This window comes from Lissotriton vulgaris, chromosome 10 (genome assembly GCF_964263255.1).
Source record: "Lissotriton vulgaris chromosome 10, aLisVul1.2, whole genome shotgun sequence".
Classification (NCBI taxonomy): Eukaryota; Metazoa; Chordata; class Amphibia; order Caudata; family Salamandridae; genus Lissotriton; species Lissotriton vulgaris.
Genome location: NC_141698.1, coordinates 266,355,913 through 266,372,545, shown reverse-complemented (window position 1 = coordinate 266,372,545; position 16,633 = coordinate 266,355,913). Strand labels below are relative to the sequence as shown.

The 16,633-nt window shown below is 43.9% G+C and overlaps 1 protein-coding gene across 8 annotated transcripts in view; it reads left to right on the top strand.

Annotated features, from left to right (window-relative positions):
• LOC147685095 (uncharacterized) overlaps window positions 1-16,633 on the top strand; it is a 402,851-nt gene that overhangs the window by 120,286 nt on the left and 265,932 nt on the right. For 6 of the 8 annotated variants that reach the window (XM_086940979.1, XM_086940978.1, XM_086940980.1 and 3 more), the window contains one exon: window positions 16,255-16,434. The exons of the other annotated variants lie outside the window; for them this stretch is intronic. In XM_086940979.1, the coding sequence (XP_086797105.1) occupies window positions 16,255-16,434 (180 nt within the window). The remainder of the gene's footprint in view (window positions 1-16,254; window positions 16,435-16,633) is intronic. 8 annotated transcript variants of the gene reach the window in all.

The following is a 16,633-nucleotide window of genomic DNA, read 5'->3' as shown; positions in this document are numbered from 1 at the left end:
TTTTAGAAATTTTCGTGGGTGCTCCAGAAGAAGGCGCTGGTTTGCCGAAACGCGCGTAGAGAAATATCTTGCCACTCTCTTTCTTTTTAACTTTACATGCACTTTCATATGTAATTTGATTTGTGTATGGTGTTTAATTTTTCAACGTGCAAACTATATATATTTCTTTATTGTGCATATTAACCTTGAAATGTGATATTGTATGTTTTTTGTCAATTTTTAATAAACTGTGGAATTTTTTTACTAAAATTAATGTTGTAGCTCAGTTCCCTTCCAAGTATTATTTTCTATATTGATTTATTTCTTCTTGGTTTCCTAGATTGTTACATATCAATTGATCCTTAAACTCACCACTGATGCTCTCAGTGACGGGTTCCTTAGCAAAAAGGAATTTAGTTTCCTCAATGTTAAATCTCCCCGCACACCCATTATATATACTCTGCCTAAAGCCATAAAGACCCCACACACCCCCTGACCGCCCAATAGTCTCAACCTATGGGTCAATCTTGGAACCTTTAGGGTCCTATGTTGACTTCTTTATTAAAGACTTCGTACCATCCACTACCTGCTATGTGAGAGACAGCATGGCAATGGTAAACCTCATCGCACATCATCCCTTCGATCCTGAGACTGACTCATTATGCACCATGGACGTCGAGTCCCTTTACACAAACATCCCCCAAACTGCAGCCCTTTTGGTAATCCAACTTGACTCACGACCACAACCTCATAATGTCCCGACTCATTTCATTCTCTAATTATTGGAACTCTGTTTAACCAGGAACTTTTTCTGTTTTGATAATCAGTATTATCAACAAATCAAGGGCACCTCAATGGGCGCGATTTTTGCTCCCACTCTGGCTATTCTGTTTATGGATCAATTGGAAACAGGCTCCATTTTAACAGTATCAAACCCCTTCTTCACAGGCATCTGCCTGTGGCGAAGGTATGTTGATGATATTTTTGTTATCTGGAGACATGACACTGCCTGTTTACACCAGTTTTTACACTGGCTAAATAATACTTGCTCTGACCTCACCTTTACTATTACCTTGATAAAGCTTCCATAGCTTTTTTAGACCTCACTATCTTTCACTCAGAAGGGGAACTTCTCACACAGCTCTATAGAAAACCAACGGAGCACAACACACTCCTGAGTTACACAAGGAATCACCCTAGGGCCCTAAGGGATTCGCGACCTTATTCTCAATTCTTGAGAATAAGAAGAAATTGCTCCACAAAGGAAGACTATTTCAGAGAGGCTTCAACTCTCTCTACCAAACTAAAAGAGTGAGGCTACCCAAAAAGGATAGTGAAAAATGCTTCAAAAAGGGCTTGGTACTGCCCCCGGGAAGTCCTTCTCACCCCCAAACCAAAAAATGAGCTAGAGAGAATCACTTGCGTCACCAAATTTTCTCCTGTTTCCAACCAAATACGCAAAGCAATACTCCAACATTGGCCAGTAATCAATGCAGGCAATCTCAACATTGAAAGACCATTGTTTGCCTTTCGTGAAAGCCAAAATCTGAAAGATCACTTGGTCAGAGCGGCCTTGCCTAACCCCAGTCCCTCTGCCACACTTGACTCACTTTGGGGGTTGGCTCCTGTGATAGGGCATTGGAAATGCGGACGTTGCAATGTGTGTAAGTTTACGATTGAAGGCAAAAGTTTTAATTTCAACAACACTACTGTAAATTGTTGTGCCTTCTCTAACTGCAATACGTGCAATGTAATTTATCTGATCCAGTGCCCATGTTCTAAAATATACATTGGCCAGACAACGCAGAAAATAAAAACCAGGATTGTCCAGCACAGAAGCCTGATCCGGTGCAAAACACCTAATGCACCCTTGGTAGAACATTTCACGCAAGCAAACCATGATGAAAATGACATTCGCTGGACAATACTCAAAGTATTGAAACTCCCACAAAGAGGTGGAAACATGGCTCAGCTACTCAATAGAGAAGAACTCAAATCAATAATTTCAATGGATACCATCAGAAATGGGTTCAACAGGATGGAAGATTGGACTACTTTACTCTGAAGTATAATGAACTGAAACTGACTTAAATTGATCAACCTCCCTGTTTTAACCTACTTGCTCACACACTGTCATTATTGGTACACTCTGTATTCCTCCTGAAATGTTTCACTATTTTAAAATATTATCACCCCAATGCGGTTCCTATTATGAAGTTTTAAAATATCAAAGCACATTAATGTGTACTAATGCCTCTTGCTTTCATCTGTCCCCTTTTTTTTCTTCCTTTCACACATTATTCTCCACAACCCTCTATTCTCACGACCAGTTCTTTAACACCACACCTATTAGTCACTCACAACTTCCCTACTCCTTTCCATCATGGCCGCAACCTTTAAACTTAAAGGTTCACACCCGGCCTCTCGAGCTCCGTCGGAAGTAGTCCTTCCTCCACTTTCATTTCCGACACCATTCCATGATGGCGTCGCCCCGTGTTCCAATTATAAAATGGAACCGCGCGGCAGCATCCTTGTTCCAGCCATCGTGCCTTGGAACGTTAGGCAGACTGTTGCCGCCCTGCTATCAAGGTAAGAAAGGTGCTTGCACCAACCGTTCCGCATTCACCCGCACAATCCTTTGATCCCAGCTGATCATCACGGGTCCTTTCATTTGTTTTTATCTCACTAGCTACTGTCAAGTCCCCCGCCGCTGTTAACCTTCGAGGCAGCGTTAGCAATTCCCCTGAAAAATCCCTGAACCGTCTGCCCCGACAGACGCAATTCACAGTCATCGCCCACACCGTGAGTGGCACTGTTTAAGGTATGCATTGTCCAGGCTCAAAACCCTCTATTACCGAGTAAGCAAACCCCTTTTATTCTCACTAATTCCTGCTTCCCTCCGTCATAGTGTGGACACCACCATTGGTCCCCTTGTCCAAGGAGCAGCACAGCTGCATAGACCTTCCTCGCCATATGCCTTGAAGGACGCCAGTGCGGTAAGCTCGCCGTGTATTATCTCACTATCCGGCATGAATCCCCTGCATGCCTAGCTTGGTTTTCATTAAGTAAGGAGTTATGTTGATCACATCACTATCGTGTTTTGCACTTTAACGCTTGACACAACGGCACTGGACAACCAACCATCGCATGCCACGGTCATGACCAAACTTTTTTCTGTCCCCTATTTTCCTTCTATTTTCTTGTATGCATCTTTATTTTTACCAGCAGTATTATCGTAGTCTATTTGTTCAACTACAATAACTCTGCCTAGGATTGTTAAAAGCTGCCAGACCAGAATTCCACGGATAATTCTTTTTAACTCGCTTTACCCCTTCTGCTCCACACTCTAACCCCGATCGCCAATCATTGTAATCACTACGGTCATTTAACTACAAAAGCGGACCTAACTTCATATACAATTGCCCTGTTTATTATGTTTTCTCACCGGTCGTCTCTGAATAATTTGGCTCAGTCGTGGTAATTTCACAGGTGCTGATATGGACCAAATTTTGTTACTCACTTATAAATGTTGTTAGCTACCAAAGAGCTGACATATCGCTGTTCTGTTTTTTCCCCCCTTCTTCCTTTTTTTTCCCCCACTCGTAATCTAATAGGCATTGTGTTCTATTCCAGGCAAATTTAATTCTCAGTCCTGATGATGATCCCGTAAGATACTAGAGCTTGGGATCGAAACGTCGTCGACAATTGAAAATAGTACTACTATGGTCCATTGAGTATATATAATGTGGTCACTATTTTGTGCCAGCTTGCTTTATTATATTGATCAGTACAAGCTGCCCTAGCTCCAATTTTGCCTGACAACTGTTTTATGTACTGTTTGTTTGACTTTTGTCCTATGTGTCGGGTGCAGGATTGCGTCCCGTTGTATATGATTCTTCCTTTGTGTATTACTCGCTATTATAAATATACTGCATATTAAAATTCTTTGTCCGGCTGGACACTGAAAACATATATAGTACCTATTTAGGCCTATATTTCATTTTATCCTTTATTCTCTTTCTACGGACCATTGTTTGCTTTAATAATTGACATCCGGGGTCCTTAGCCACTCATCGTGTTCCCTTGTTTTTTGTAAAAAAAAACATACTTGGTGTGTCATCCAGTTTGGTGCTTACTTTCCCTCCATGTTAAAGAACAGTAGATGTTTCAGCACCCGGGCTAATGTGCTGCAGAGCTAAATACATATAACGTCCCAAAGGCGAGACCGATTGTATTAGAAATGCTTATTATAATGAGTTGAGAGGATTTTATTTGAAACCACTTTTTATTGAGAATAATATTAGAGACCACAAAGCTGCGCTAAAATTCTTATGTGCTTTGATGGCTCCTTTTCTATGTCTTAGTGTTGCTTCATTTATATGTTGAGCAGTAATTATTGGGAAAGTATTCCTTTCGAGCCAGAATCCAGTATTCACATTTAAGCCCTTTTCTGGGAATCAACAGAAAAGACTGGTCCTCTAAATTTGCTGAACTTGCGCTATGTGTGATGTATGTGTTTCTTGAATTGCTATACCTATCTGCCATGTCTGCAGTATTAATGTTTGTTTTACATTCTTTTATGGACTGGAGTAGGTAAAAATAGCTATTATTTAAGAATGCTTATTTTATATTTTTGATTTACCTGTTGGAACTATATCTTTATCCTATTTTTTTAAATTAATATTATTATTATTGATATTGCATTACTGCTCCTTTATGGTAAACATATTTGTACCGAATACAGAATTTGAATCAAATAGTCTCTCTTTAGAGTATTTAGTAAGTCATCATCATCATCGAAATTTCTTTATTCGATTGTGAAAAACAATCATAAAAAACAACATATAAATATCTTAAAACAAAAATAAAACCCACCTACAGCTGATCATAAATGCATTGAGAAAAAATAGAAAGAAAAACAAATTAAGAATATTGAAAACAGAAATAAATGATTACATACCAGTGCTCTATTTCAACTCTGGACAGCAATAGGTTAATGAAATCTAGAATGTCTTGAACACAAAGCAGCACGTAAAAAATTAGAAACAGCAAGTAAGACATGCTCATTCAGTAAAAGCTAAAAATAGAAAAGTGCTGGTCATACTTGTGCGAAATTGAGAGCTTTCAGTAGAGGTAGGAAAATGTTTCCTCAGTGCTCTAAAATATTTACATAGCAATACAAAATATTGGGTATCCTGTGGAGAAGACTGACTGACTGAGGGTATTTATAGAGCGCACTACTACCGAGGTGTCTTGGCGCTTGGTGATGTGCTAAAAACAGTGGCCGACATGTTCAGGTTGGGAAAAGAGCCATGTTTTAATTTCCTTCCTGAAGATAGATCTGTTTGGCAGAAGTCTCAGGTGTGGGAGCAGTGAGTTCCAAAGTTTGGATGCCAAGAAGGAGAAGCGTTTCCCTCCACTCCTTGCTCTTTTTATCTTTGGGAGTTGTACCAGGCCAAGGGAGGCCCAACTTAAAGATCCTGATGGTACATATCGAGAAAACAGGTATTGCACATCCTTGGCCCCACCACCAAACAAGGCTTTGTGCACCAGGCATAGAGTCTTAAACTCAACACGTCGGCGCACTGGGAGCCAGTGAAGTTGTTTTATACTGGCCGATGTAGGGTGATGTTTGGGTAGTTTGAGCAGTACTCTAGCTGCCACGTTCTGAATTGACTGAAGTTTGGAAAATTGAGCAGCACCTGCTCCCAAATAGAGGGCATTACAATAGTCAGTTCTAGATAAAACCATGGCTACTACCACTGTTTTCCTCAAGAGAAAAGGAATAAATGGGGGAATCTTTCTCAGGCCTTTTAGCATAAAAAACAAGCTGATGAAACTTGGTTAATATGAGGAGCCCAGGTGAGGTCTTTATCAAACATAAGACCGAGTTTCCTGGCTTTATTTACCGGAGCGGGACAGATACCGGCTGCAGTTGGCCACCATAGTTGGTTCCAGACCGAGATTTTCTGACCAAACTCTATCACCTCGGTTATATCTGTGTTCAGCTTTAAGAAATTAGAGTTCATCCAAGTCCTCAGGGCGGAAATGCATTTGCAAAATTGTGCTGCCGTAGCATCCACTGACTGTTACCGACACTATAAGCTGCGTGTCATCAGCGTATGACACCAGCGTAAAGCTGTAACTTTTTATTAGTCTAGCCAGAGGGGCTACATATACATTGAAAAGAGTGTGGGTTAAGGCAGAGCCTTGTGGAACTCCACCGGGGAGTGTAAACGCCTCAGACCGATATCCATCCCAAAAAAACACTTGTTCCCTAGATGATAGAAAGGAGGAGAGGAGGGCAAGAACTGTACCACTGATACCTACAGCCTGTAGCCTTCGTATTAATACCAGGTGGTTCACGGTATCGAAGGCAGCTGTTAGATCAAGCAGGACCAATGCTGCCCTTCCTCCATCATCCATCACCTTGCGTATTTCCTCTGCTCCAATGATCAAGGCTGTCTCTGTAGAGTGTAATTATCTGAAGCCATGTTGAGTAGCGTCAAGGATGTTATTGGTCTCTAAGTATGATGTTAGCTCTGAGTTCATAGCCTTCTCAAGGACTTTGGCAGGCAGAGGCAACAGGAGATGGGACTGTAGTTTTTCTTGTCTAGGGGATCAAACTTGTTTTTTTTTAAAGAGAGGGCAAATACAGGCTTTTTTACAGGTCGTTGGGAAAACTCCTGAGGCCAAAGTTTGATTTTATATGAGGGATAGCAAGATACTTCTCTCATCTGGAGCCAGATGTAGTATATGCGGAGGACAAGGATCTAGGGGAGAGCCTGATTTGATCTTTAACAACAGGTCAGCCACTTTCTCCTCTCCCAGCAATGAGAATTGCGATAGGCCGCAGTGAGACACCATGTCCTCAGACCGGGCTGAATCATTAGTCGCTGTGTCCTTAGCCGATTTTAGGAGGTCATATATACAGACTGGACCTTGCTTTGAAAAAAGCCTGCCAGCTTGTCTACAGACTTTTGGTTTGGTGTGAATGTTGTGTCCCGCGGACACTTCAGTAATGCAGAGACTGTTTGAAACAATTCTTTTGGAGAGTTTGTGGCCTTCTGGATTTTGGTGGTGAAGTAGGCAGTTTTAGCCTGTGTAATTGCTGTTTTGTATTCTTCTCGGGCAGCACAATAAGCTTTCCTTTGTGCGATAATATATTGAGATCTCCAGATACGTTCTTTTTGCCTGCACTCAATTAGAGCTAGTTTGAGTTCTGCAGAGTACCAGGGGGACAAGGCCTTTTTTTGTCGAGAGCTCATCGTCACTTCTGGTGCAATAATATTAGCTGCTCTATTAAGCCAGTTATGGAAGACTGTCGCAGCTTGGTTAGAGTCTGTAGGAATTGAAGGCCTTTCGCTTAGTGCTAAATGCAAAAAACAACAGGTGATGGACAGAATGCAGAACAATGTCATACATTCACCCCAGTACAGAGATCTGGGCCTAAATCCCTCGTTTTTTTGCTCACCATGCCATTCCAGTTTGAACCCAGCCATATGGAAATCAGTCTTGACCCCTGTTGCCCATGGGAACAGTCCAGCCCGAACTGCCAAGCCAGGTCCTCAACTGTCCATCAACTGTCCTCAACTGTCCATCAACTGTGTTTTTTGCAATTTTCACCCCGAGTGGGCTGGGTATGCTCAGATGTGAGTCCCAGGCTCTCCACATCACTGGAGTCAAGCTATCTAGGCTGAAGAAGGCTGATAGCCAGAAACCGGTCCTTGGATGCTTGATTCCGGTCTAGGAAAGACATGGCTTGGTAGTTCGGGCTGGACTGTTCCCATGAGGCACAGGGTCAAGGCTGATTTGCATATAGCCATTGTCTGACCTAGGGTGGTGTGGAGTGCAAAAAAACGATGGATTTAGGCCCAGATCTTTGTACTGGGGTGAATGTAAGACATTGTTCTGCATTCTGTCCAACTGTGTTTTTTGCAATTTTCACCCCGAGTTGGCTGGGTATGCTCCGACGTGAGTCCCAGGCTCTCCACATCACTGGAGTCAAGCTATCCAGGCTGAAGAAGGCTAATAGCCAGAAACCGGTCCTCGGATGCTTGATTCCGGTCTAGGAAAGACATGGCTTGGTAGTTCGGGCTGGACTGTTCCCATGAGGCACAGGGTCAAGGCTGATTTGCATATAGCCATTGTCTGACCTAGGGTGGTGTGGAGTGCAAATAAACGATGGATTTAGGCCCAGATCTTTGTACTGGTGTGAATGTAAGACATAGTTCGGCATTCTGTCCATCAACTGTGTTTTTTGCAATTTTCACCCTGAGTGGGCTGGGTATGCTCAGACGTGAGTCCCAGGCTCTCCACATCACTGGAGTCAAGCTATCCAGGCTGAAGAAGGCTGATAGCCAGAAACCGGTCCTTGGATGCTTGATTCCGGTCTAGGAAAGACATGGCTTGGTAGTTCGGGCTGGACTGTTCCCATGAGGCACAGGGTCAAGGCTGATTTGCATACAGCCATTGTCTGACCTAGGGTGGTGTGGAGTGCAAAAAAGCGATGGATTTAGGCCCAGATCTTTGTACTGGGGTGATTGTAAGACATTGTTCTGCATTCTGTCCATCAACTGTGTTTTTTGCAATTTTCATCCCGAGTGGGCTGGGTATGCTCAGACGTGAGTCCCAGGCTCTCCACATCACTGGAGTCAAGCTATCCAGGCTGAAGAAGGCTGATAGCCAGAAACCGGTCCTTGGATGCTTGATTCCGGTCTAGGAAAGACATGGCTTGGTAGTTCGGGCTGGACTGTTCCCATGAGGCACAGGGTCAAGGCTGATTTGCATACAGCCATTGTCTGACCTAGGGTGGTGTGGAGTGCAAAAAAGCGATGGATTTAGGCCCAGATCTTTGTACTGGGGTGATTGTAAGACATTGTTCTGCATTCTGTCCATCAACTGTGTTTTTTGCAATTTTCATCCCGAGTGGGCTGGGTATGCTCAGACGTGAGTCCCAGGCTCTCCACATCACTGGAGTCAAGCTATCTAGGCTGAAGAAGGCTGATAGCCAGAAACCGGTCCTTGGATGCTTGATTCTGGTCTAGGAAAGACATGGCTTGGTAGTTCGGGCTGGACTGTTCCCATGAGGCACAGGGTCAAGGCTGATTTGCATATAGCCATTGTCTGACCTAGGGTGGTGTGGAGTGCAAAAAAAGGATGGATTTAGGCCCAGATCTTTGTACTGGGGTGAATGTAAGACATTGTTCTGCATTCTGTCCATCAACTGTGTTTTTTGCAATTTTCACCCCGAGTGGGCTGGATATGCTGAGACGTGAGTCCCAGGCTCTCCACATCACTGGAGTCAAGCTATCCAGGCTGAAGAAGGCTAATAGCCAGAAACCGGTCCTCGGATGCTTGATTCCGGTCTAGGAAAGACATGGCTTGGTAGTTCGGGCTGGACTGTTCCCATGAGGCACAGGGTCAAGGCTGATTTGCATATAGCCATTGTCTGACCTAGGGTGGTGTGGAGTGCAAATAAACGACGGATTTAGGCCCAGATCTTTGTACTGGGGTGAATGTAGGACATTGTTCGGCATTCTGTCCATCAACTGTGTTTTTTGCAATTTTCACCCCGAGTGGGCTGGGTATGCTCAGACGTGAGTCCCAGGCTCTGCACATCACTGGAGTCAAGCTATCCAGGCTGAAGAAGGCTGATAGCCAGAAACCGGTCCTTGGATGCTTGATTCCGGTCTAGGAAAGACATGGCTTGGTAGTTCGGGCTGGACTGTTCCCATGAGGCACAGGGTCAAGGCTGATTTGCATACAGCCATTGTCTGACCTAGGGTGGTGTGGAGTGCAAAAAAGCGATGGATTTAGGCCCAGATCTTTGTACTGGGGTGATTGTAAGACATTGTTCTGCATTCTGTCCATCAACTGTGTTTTTTGCAATTTTCACCCCGAGTGGGCTGGGTATGCTCAGATGTGAGTCCCAGGCTCTCCAAATCACTGGAGTCAAGCTATCCAGGCTGAAGAAGGCTGATAGCCGGAAACCGGTCCTTGGATGCTTGATTCCGGTCTAGGAAAGACATGGCTTGGTAGTTCGGGCTGGACTGTTCCCATGAGGCACAGGGTCAAGGCTGATTTTCATATAGCCATTGTCTGACCTAGGGTGGTGTGGAGTGCAAAAAAACGATGGATTTAGGCACAGATCTTTGTACTGGGGTGAATGTAAGACATTGTTCTGCATTCTGTCCATCAACTGTGTTTTTTGCAATTTTCACCCCGAGTGGGCTGGGTATGTTCAGACGTGAGTCCCAGGCTCTCCACATCACTGGAGTCAAGCTATCCAGGCTGAAGAAGGATGATAGCCAGAAACCGGTACTTGGATGCTTGATTGCGGTCTAGGAAAGACATGGCTTGGTAGTTCGGGCTGGACTGTTCCCATGAGGCACAGGGTCAAGGCTGATTTGCATATAGCCATTGTCTGACCTAGGGTGGTGTGGAGTGCAATAAAACGATGTATTTAGGCCCAGATCTTTGTACTGGGGTGAATGTAAGACATTGTTCTGCATTCTGCAATTTTCGCTTAGGGCTGACATAAAATCATTTTTGCTGACTGACTTCCAGGCATGATATTTGACGGCTGAAGGTCTAATCCTACGCCCACCATTTAAAGTCGCTGGCGTGATGGTAAAATGCACCGCAGAGTGGTCGGACCAGGGTAAAGGACAGACAGTCTTAACATCTATAAGAGAGTTATTGGTAAAGATACCGTTGCAGCCACAGGGACCTAAAGTGCCTGAGGATGACCAACCATTTGGAACTGCTAATAGATGATGTACTAAATTGAACCTAAAGTCTGTCATTAGTATTGGATAGAAGAAAAAGATATGGCTTAATTCCCAGAAAAGATTTTAGGTTTTCCAAGCTCCACATGTTCACAATGCACTGAAACACGTTCTAAGAACAAGGCCCTCACAATTGTGTGTTTCTTATGACACAGGCTGTGATGGTTTTCAAAAATGTCTTCCCGCCCCAAATTGTTGGAAGCAGTCTTCACATAGGCAATCCACAGAGTTTTAAGTATGTGGTCGAGGGAGAGAGAATCAGAAAGTAATAATCTGTTTAGCTGAGTGCCTTTCCCTGTCCAGGTCCTTATCCAACACAAAAGGGGCTAGAGGGCTATAAAATCCTCGATGTACCCAACCCCAAGTTCCTCGTGAATAGAGAAGGCTGGGGTACTATGTGGGACCCTCAAATTCGTCTGAGAAACTTGTTCTCTGTAGTTTGGATCTTGCCAACAGGTTTATAGCCCCAGACTTCACTACCATATAGAACCTTGGAAATGCACTTTGACTGAAAAAACTTGACAAGAGTAGCTGGTGGCCAGGACCCCAGTCTTTGAGCAAAACTGGCCACTGTCCCGGTTATTTTAACCAATTCCAGAATCTTACCTTCAACCAAGGGATTCCATGTCAGATTGGCATCAAATACCAACCCCAGGTATGAGAAAGCTGAGACCTTAGCGAGGGTATGAGTTCCTGCTCTGATTTTTTTTTACTTTGTTGAATGTGGACTGACTGTCAAAATGTGGGATTTATTGAAATGAACTTCTAGATACAGACTGTTCATAAAACTGAAAAACCTATCCAGCAGGGACTGCAATCCTACAACCGTGAGGGCCATACGTATCACATCGTCAGCATATATAGGAGCACTTGTAGTTGCCTCGTTTCCACCCTGAGGCAGTCAGACTTGGCAGAAAGAAAGGCAAGTTCAAGGGTGAAAAGAAAAGGAGCCAAGATGCAGCCAAAGTGTACTCCCCTGGATGTTCTAAACAAATCTGTGAGTTCCGAACCCTGGGAATGCCTTACAGCTGCAAAAGTGTTGGCATGCAAGTTTGACAGGAGTAAAATGAGTATTCAGTAAGTCATTTCTTTATTTTCTTCTAAATGGCACTTTACATTTTCTAACACCTGATTGATCTCCACCTTGCAGTGCTTCTGTTGCAAGTTTGCAGCATTATCTTGCAATTCTTCTATTGTTATAGTAGCGTCTAATAGAACTTTTTCCTCTAAATCTAGCCCATTGAGTTGGATATTTCCTAAATAATCTCTGATTTTATCCCTATCTACCTCTGCTTCCGTATCATACAATTCTGAATAATATTTCCAAAATTCATTTCTTATACCTGCAGAATCCGAAATCAAATTACCTGAGTCATCTAACATATTTTTAATATCCCCTGCAGTAACTTTTTGTCTGGTCCTAACGGCAAGAATATGTCCCACCCTCTCGCTAAACTCACAGGCCTGTTCCTTCTTTGCTAGATAATTTGCTGCTGTTTTATTAGTAATCCTTTCAGCTATTTCAGCCTTTAGCACCATAATTTCAACAATTGTTGATCCAAAGGGCGTCCACTCACGATTAACCTACTTAACTCTGCCTCTGCAGTCAGTAGCGAGTTAACTTGCTGTTCTATCATTTCTCTTTCTCTTTTCTGTCTAAATGTTGAAAAACTGATTGTCTCTCCCCTTACTCCTGCTTTAAAGGCATCCCAAATGCAGCCACTACTAGCGCTCCCCTTATTATTAAGCCAGAACTCGCTAATCCACTTTTCCATATGCTTACAATATCCCTCATCTTTTAGCAAAGCTCTCTCAAATGTCCATTTGTATACCTTTCTAACTAAACCATTTAAACTAACTGTCAATAACAGTGGATTGTGGTCAGAGACCAGACGGGGTAGCTTCTTAATCTGTGTATTAGAAAGCAAGGCATTGGAGATTAAAAAGTAATCCAACCTTACCGTTATACTATGAGGAGCAGAGAAAAAGGTATCGCCGTCAGACTGCGGATGCAAATTAACCCAAACATCTGATAGAGCATTATGCGTGGCCATATCTACTATGGCCCTATGCACCCTTTTCTTCCGCCCAGTATAAAAATGACCCAGTTGCAGCTCAATGCTAGCAGGACGATTGATAATAAAATCCCCGCAACAAACAATGGGTTCCACCCAGGTCGATAGTTCTTGATCCAGAAATTGAAATATATCCGGCTCATCGCACGTTGAACCATAAACAGAAACCAATGTAAACCTAGCTCCTCTGAAGCCTACTTCTACTATTACCCATCTTCTCCATATGTCTTCTTTACTCCTAAAAACTGTACAGTCCATCCCTCTCCCCAAAATCGCTACCCCACGTGTTTTAGAGGCTTGTTTGGTAAGTGCTAATACTTTAAAACCCAACTGTTCTAACAGCTAACCCTTACCTCCCTCCACATGAGTTTCCTGTAGACAGATCAGATCTGGATACATTGACTTACAGAACGCTGAGACTCGTAATCTTTTCTGAAGATCATTAAGACCACAAACAGTCATTGACAAAATACGGCAAGCCATTAAAAGACATCAAAAATTGGTACCAGCTCCCAATTCCAACTCTTAATCACAACCTCTGCTTCCTTCTTCCACCCTTTGTATAAGGCCTGTAACGGCCACAAAATATGTCTCACTGCTTATGATGTGTGCCATTTTCTTCCCCTCTTCTCCCTCCCACCCCCTCCCCTGACCCTCCCCACGCTACCCCACCCCCACCCCCCCTACAGGCAAATAGGTCAAGCATGACCTATGTGTGGACACCAGGGAAGCAGCAGTCGCCACTCTTCCCCACCGCCATTCAAAATACCAAAAATAAACCCATTTTATTTATTTCTCCTTATATCCCAGAACTTCCATCATATAAGCCTTCGCCTTAATCTCAGAAAAAAAGAATTTAAACTGGCCCTGCCTTGGTCACTATTTTCAATTTCGCGGGGTATAACAAATAAGCTTCTGAACCCAAAGCCTGAATATGTGGTATCAACTGCCTCAACCTCCATCTACGCTCAACTGTGGCATGGCAGAAGTACGGTCTTGCAAAAAAAGTGACATTGTTGAAAGTACGTCTAGACTCTGGCTTAGCTTTATCCAGTATCAACTGCCGCAGGAGAAAATTCCCTAAAAAGATTAACAGAGCCCTCGGGCGCCCGCCCTAAGCTCCAGCCTGACCCCTTTTGAGAGAAAATGGAAAACGATGGGCTCTTTGGATTTCATTTTCCCACTGCCACGTAGTTAGTTCTGGGAAAGCCCCCTTTAACAGATTTACAACAAACATTCTGGGGTCCTCCCCTTCAAGACCTTCTTCCACGCCTAGCAGTCTAATATTGTTACGACGCTGCCTATTCTCAAAGTCTTCCAACTTCCAGTTGACGTCTTCCGCCACCTTTTGATGCTCTTCTTTATACATTTTCAAATCTCTCATGTCGTCTTCTACTTTGCTAGTTCTTTCCTCTACATGGGCAACTCTCTCAACCATCTCGTCCTGCCTTTTGCTTATGCTTCTGAGTTTATTCTGAATCTTCCTTGATTCTTGTCTTGCCCTCCTACTTTCCCCTCTAGCCTCAGATTGCATTAATTTCAAAGTGTTGAATAGAAGATCAAGCGTAACCGGGGGTTGAGGGGGCTGCGTAGAACCTTGTTCCCCAATGAATGTTGCCGGACTGTCTTGTTCCAGAAAAGAGAAAGTAGTAGTAGAATAGTCCCAAGCTAGCTTTTTAGTAGGATCAGTGGTACTGCTTGCTGTGGAAGGTTTTCTTTTAGAAAGGCGTTTTTTCTGGGTAATTTTCTGAGCTGGAGAACTGCTGACTGAATCTATACCCGTGGATTCATCAGTGCTAATGTCGTCTGAAGGCAAGGACTGTGATTGAGAGTGTGAATCTTCATCAACAGAATAAAATCTCTCTGCAGAAGCAGTTCCATTGGCGATACCTACCTCAGCAGAGGTAGAGGATTCACCTCCTGATTTAATCACCCCGCTCTCCATATCTAAGTCCATGACTTCTGCCCAAGTTAAAGAGTTAGGCATCACACCGTCCACATCTACCACATCTACCACACTTTCATTATTAATCATTTGCTCAAATGGCTGAGACTCCAACTCTACCCCCAGTCCTTGAACCGGCATGGCAAAACTTCCATTTTCATCCGGTAGCTGAGCGTACATGGCCCGACTGTCTATTGAGTCCTTAATTTCTTTACTCACTTTTTGTTTTCCTGTGCGCCTGGATTCATGGTGATCTGGCTCGTAGTTTCCCGCAGCCCCACCAGCCCCAGCAGCCCCACCAGACTCAGCCTGGGGGCCCTCCAAGCCTGCATCTGCTCTATCTCCGCTCCCAGCAGAATCGGCATCAGGCAACGCCACAGGCGGCTTCCCTGCTGCAGGTCTTTCAGGTTGCCTAGCAACCCCGGCTCCGGCTCCGACCCCCGCTCCAGCATCAGCGCTGAGGACGCCGGCTCCAGCCCCTGCTCCCGCTCCCGCTCTGTGATCCGGAGTGAAAGTGCTTAGAACACCAGGTTTGTTTACCGAGGTCCCGCTGCTTGTTGGTGTCGGTATATTTGCAAAGCTTTCTGTTACCGAAGGCTGACGCAGCGTGTTTTCTTTAACTTTTGGTTTGGTGACGTTCCCCGACTCTCTCAGGGAAACCGCGTTGTCCGGACCATTTCTCTTCACCGTTGGCTTCTTGAGACTGGGGGCGTTTTTCTGTGCAGTGATTAAGGCAGAGACTTTCGGGTCCGCTTTACTTTTCTCTTTTACCGTCTGGCCTCTCGTAGTGTCTACATCTGTAGCTTTTCCCCCCTTGCCATCTTTGACACCGTTACCGCGCTGCAGGCGTGGAGGCATCCTAAACCAGGATCTTAATATCAGCCTGGTAGCTTCAGATAATCTCCTCTTGATGTTCCAAACTGCTCGTACTACGATGTTCCCTCGTTGTTCCCAAGAGGGGAATATTACTGCGATGCCGATCTGTGAAGGCACGCAGTGTCCAGAGGCAGCTCTCTTCAGGCGAGGCTCCACCATTGAGCCATCAAAAACCCGGCAGTGGAGAGGAGGTGAGATGCGACTTACTCACTGCATCCCTCAGCGGCCATCTTGCCCCGGCATAACTCCCAGCCCCAACTAATTTCAATGAAATGGATACATCTTGAGATGGGCCCTAGGCCACTTGCATGCTAAGCCACTAGTCTTATTCTGGGAGTGGTGCAGGAGGAGTGAGGTGTAGAGGAGGAAATTGCAGTCTACCATAAAATAATATGTGAGTTGATTGGCCATTTGGAAGATTCCTTTCCATTTGTATTGTTCCAACATTTGATATGAAATACCTTTCAGACCTTAAAGATGGTTGAAATGTTGTTCAGGAATGTGTATGATGGTTTCAAGTTGCAAAATATTAATGAAACAAACTTCATGGTATTCCTCCTGAACACAATGTTCATCTTGTGGATTTTAGATAGATATCATGTTATTTAAAATCTACGATGAAGTTAAGATGTTCGAACTTGTTGAGCTGGAGCCCAACTCCACCGAAAGCCGATGTCTTGACTGCTGCACTCCGACACCCTATGATCCCAAGCGTCCAATTATGAGAAGAGAAGAAAGAGCTTCGACCAGAGATCAGCCACTGCAAAATGTGAGTTTTAGTAATAAATGAAAGTCAATAAGTATAATATTAATACATTATACTTAAACCCATCTAAAATTTAACAAACAAAATAATGTAGCAATATTGCCACTATTACAATTGCAAAACATTGACAAAGTTTTAACTCTAGAATGTAAAACCTGGCTGCTATTGACAAGATCTCCAATACAAAGGCCCGTATCTAAGT